This window comes from Fukomys damarensis, unplaced genomic scaffold (assembly GCF_012274545.1).
Source record: "Fukomys damarensis isolate Sample0158 unplaced genomic scaffold, DMR_v1.0_HiC HiC_scaffold_1, whole genome shotgun sequence".
NCBI lineage: Eukaryota > Metazoa > Chordata > Mammalia > Rodentia > Bathyergidae > Fukomys > Fukomys damarensis.
Window position 1 is genome coordinate 61,169,915 of NW_022900913.1, and position 431 is coordinate 61,170,345.

General features: G+C 58.0%; 1 protein-coding gene across 1 annotated transcript in view; it reads right to left on the minus strand.

Annotated features, from left to right (window-relative positions):
- The window catches only part of Arsb (arylsulfatase B), a 164,611-nt gene extending 164,386 nt beyond the window's left edge, over positions 1-225 (minus strand). Inside the window, exon 1 of the mRNA XM_010619143.3 lies at positions 190-225. Coding sequence (XP_010617445.1) covers positions 190-225 — 36 coding nt within the window. The remainder of the gene's footprint in view (positions 1-189) is intronic.
- Between the last annotated feature and the right edge of the window lie 206 nt (positions 226-431).

Below are 431 nucleotides of genomic sequence, written 5' to 3' on the forward strand. Positions count from 1 at the left end.
GCCGCCGCGGACTGAATCGGGAACCCGGCGAGGGGGTGCCCCGCCTCCCGAACTCACCCTCGCCTTGGCTCCTCCCTCTGCACCCCTCCCCCGACCCCTGGAAGTCTCTCACGAGCGTAAGCCGGGCATCCTAAAAGAGATGGTTCTCTTTGATAACACTCGCAGTTTACAAAACATTTTGACAATTACCATCACCGTAAAGTTCTGACAGCAGTCGCCCCGCATCGTCTCATGTACGTTTTTCAGAAGAAACAAGCTTATGGGACTCCAGACCCGCTGCTGTACCTAGAGGCGGAGTCGAAATCACTTCCTCCCTGCCAGCCACCCAGACGAGCCCTCCTGCCGCCCAGGGCGTTCTTGAGGGTGCAGTTGGCTCTGGAGCTGTTTCAGGACAGTGAGTGGTCACTGGGGAGCTGATCAGCTTATCCCCA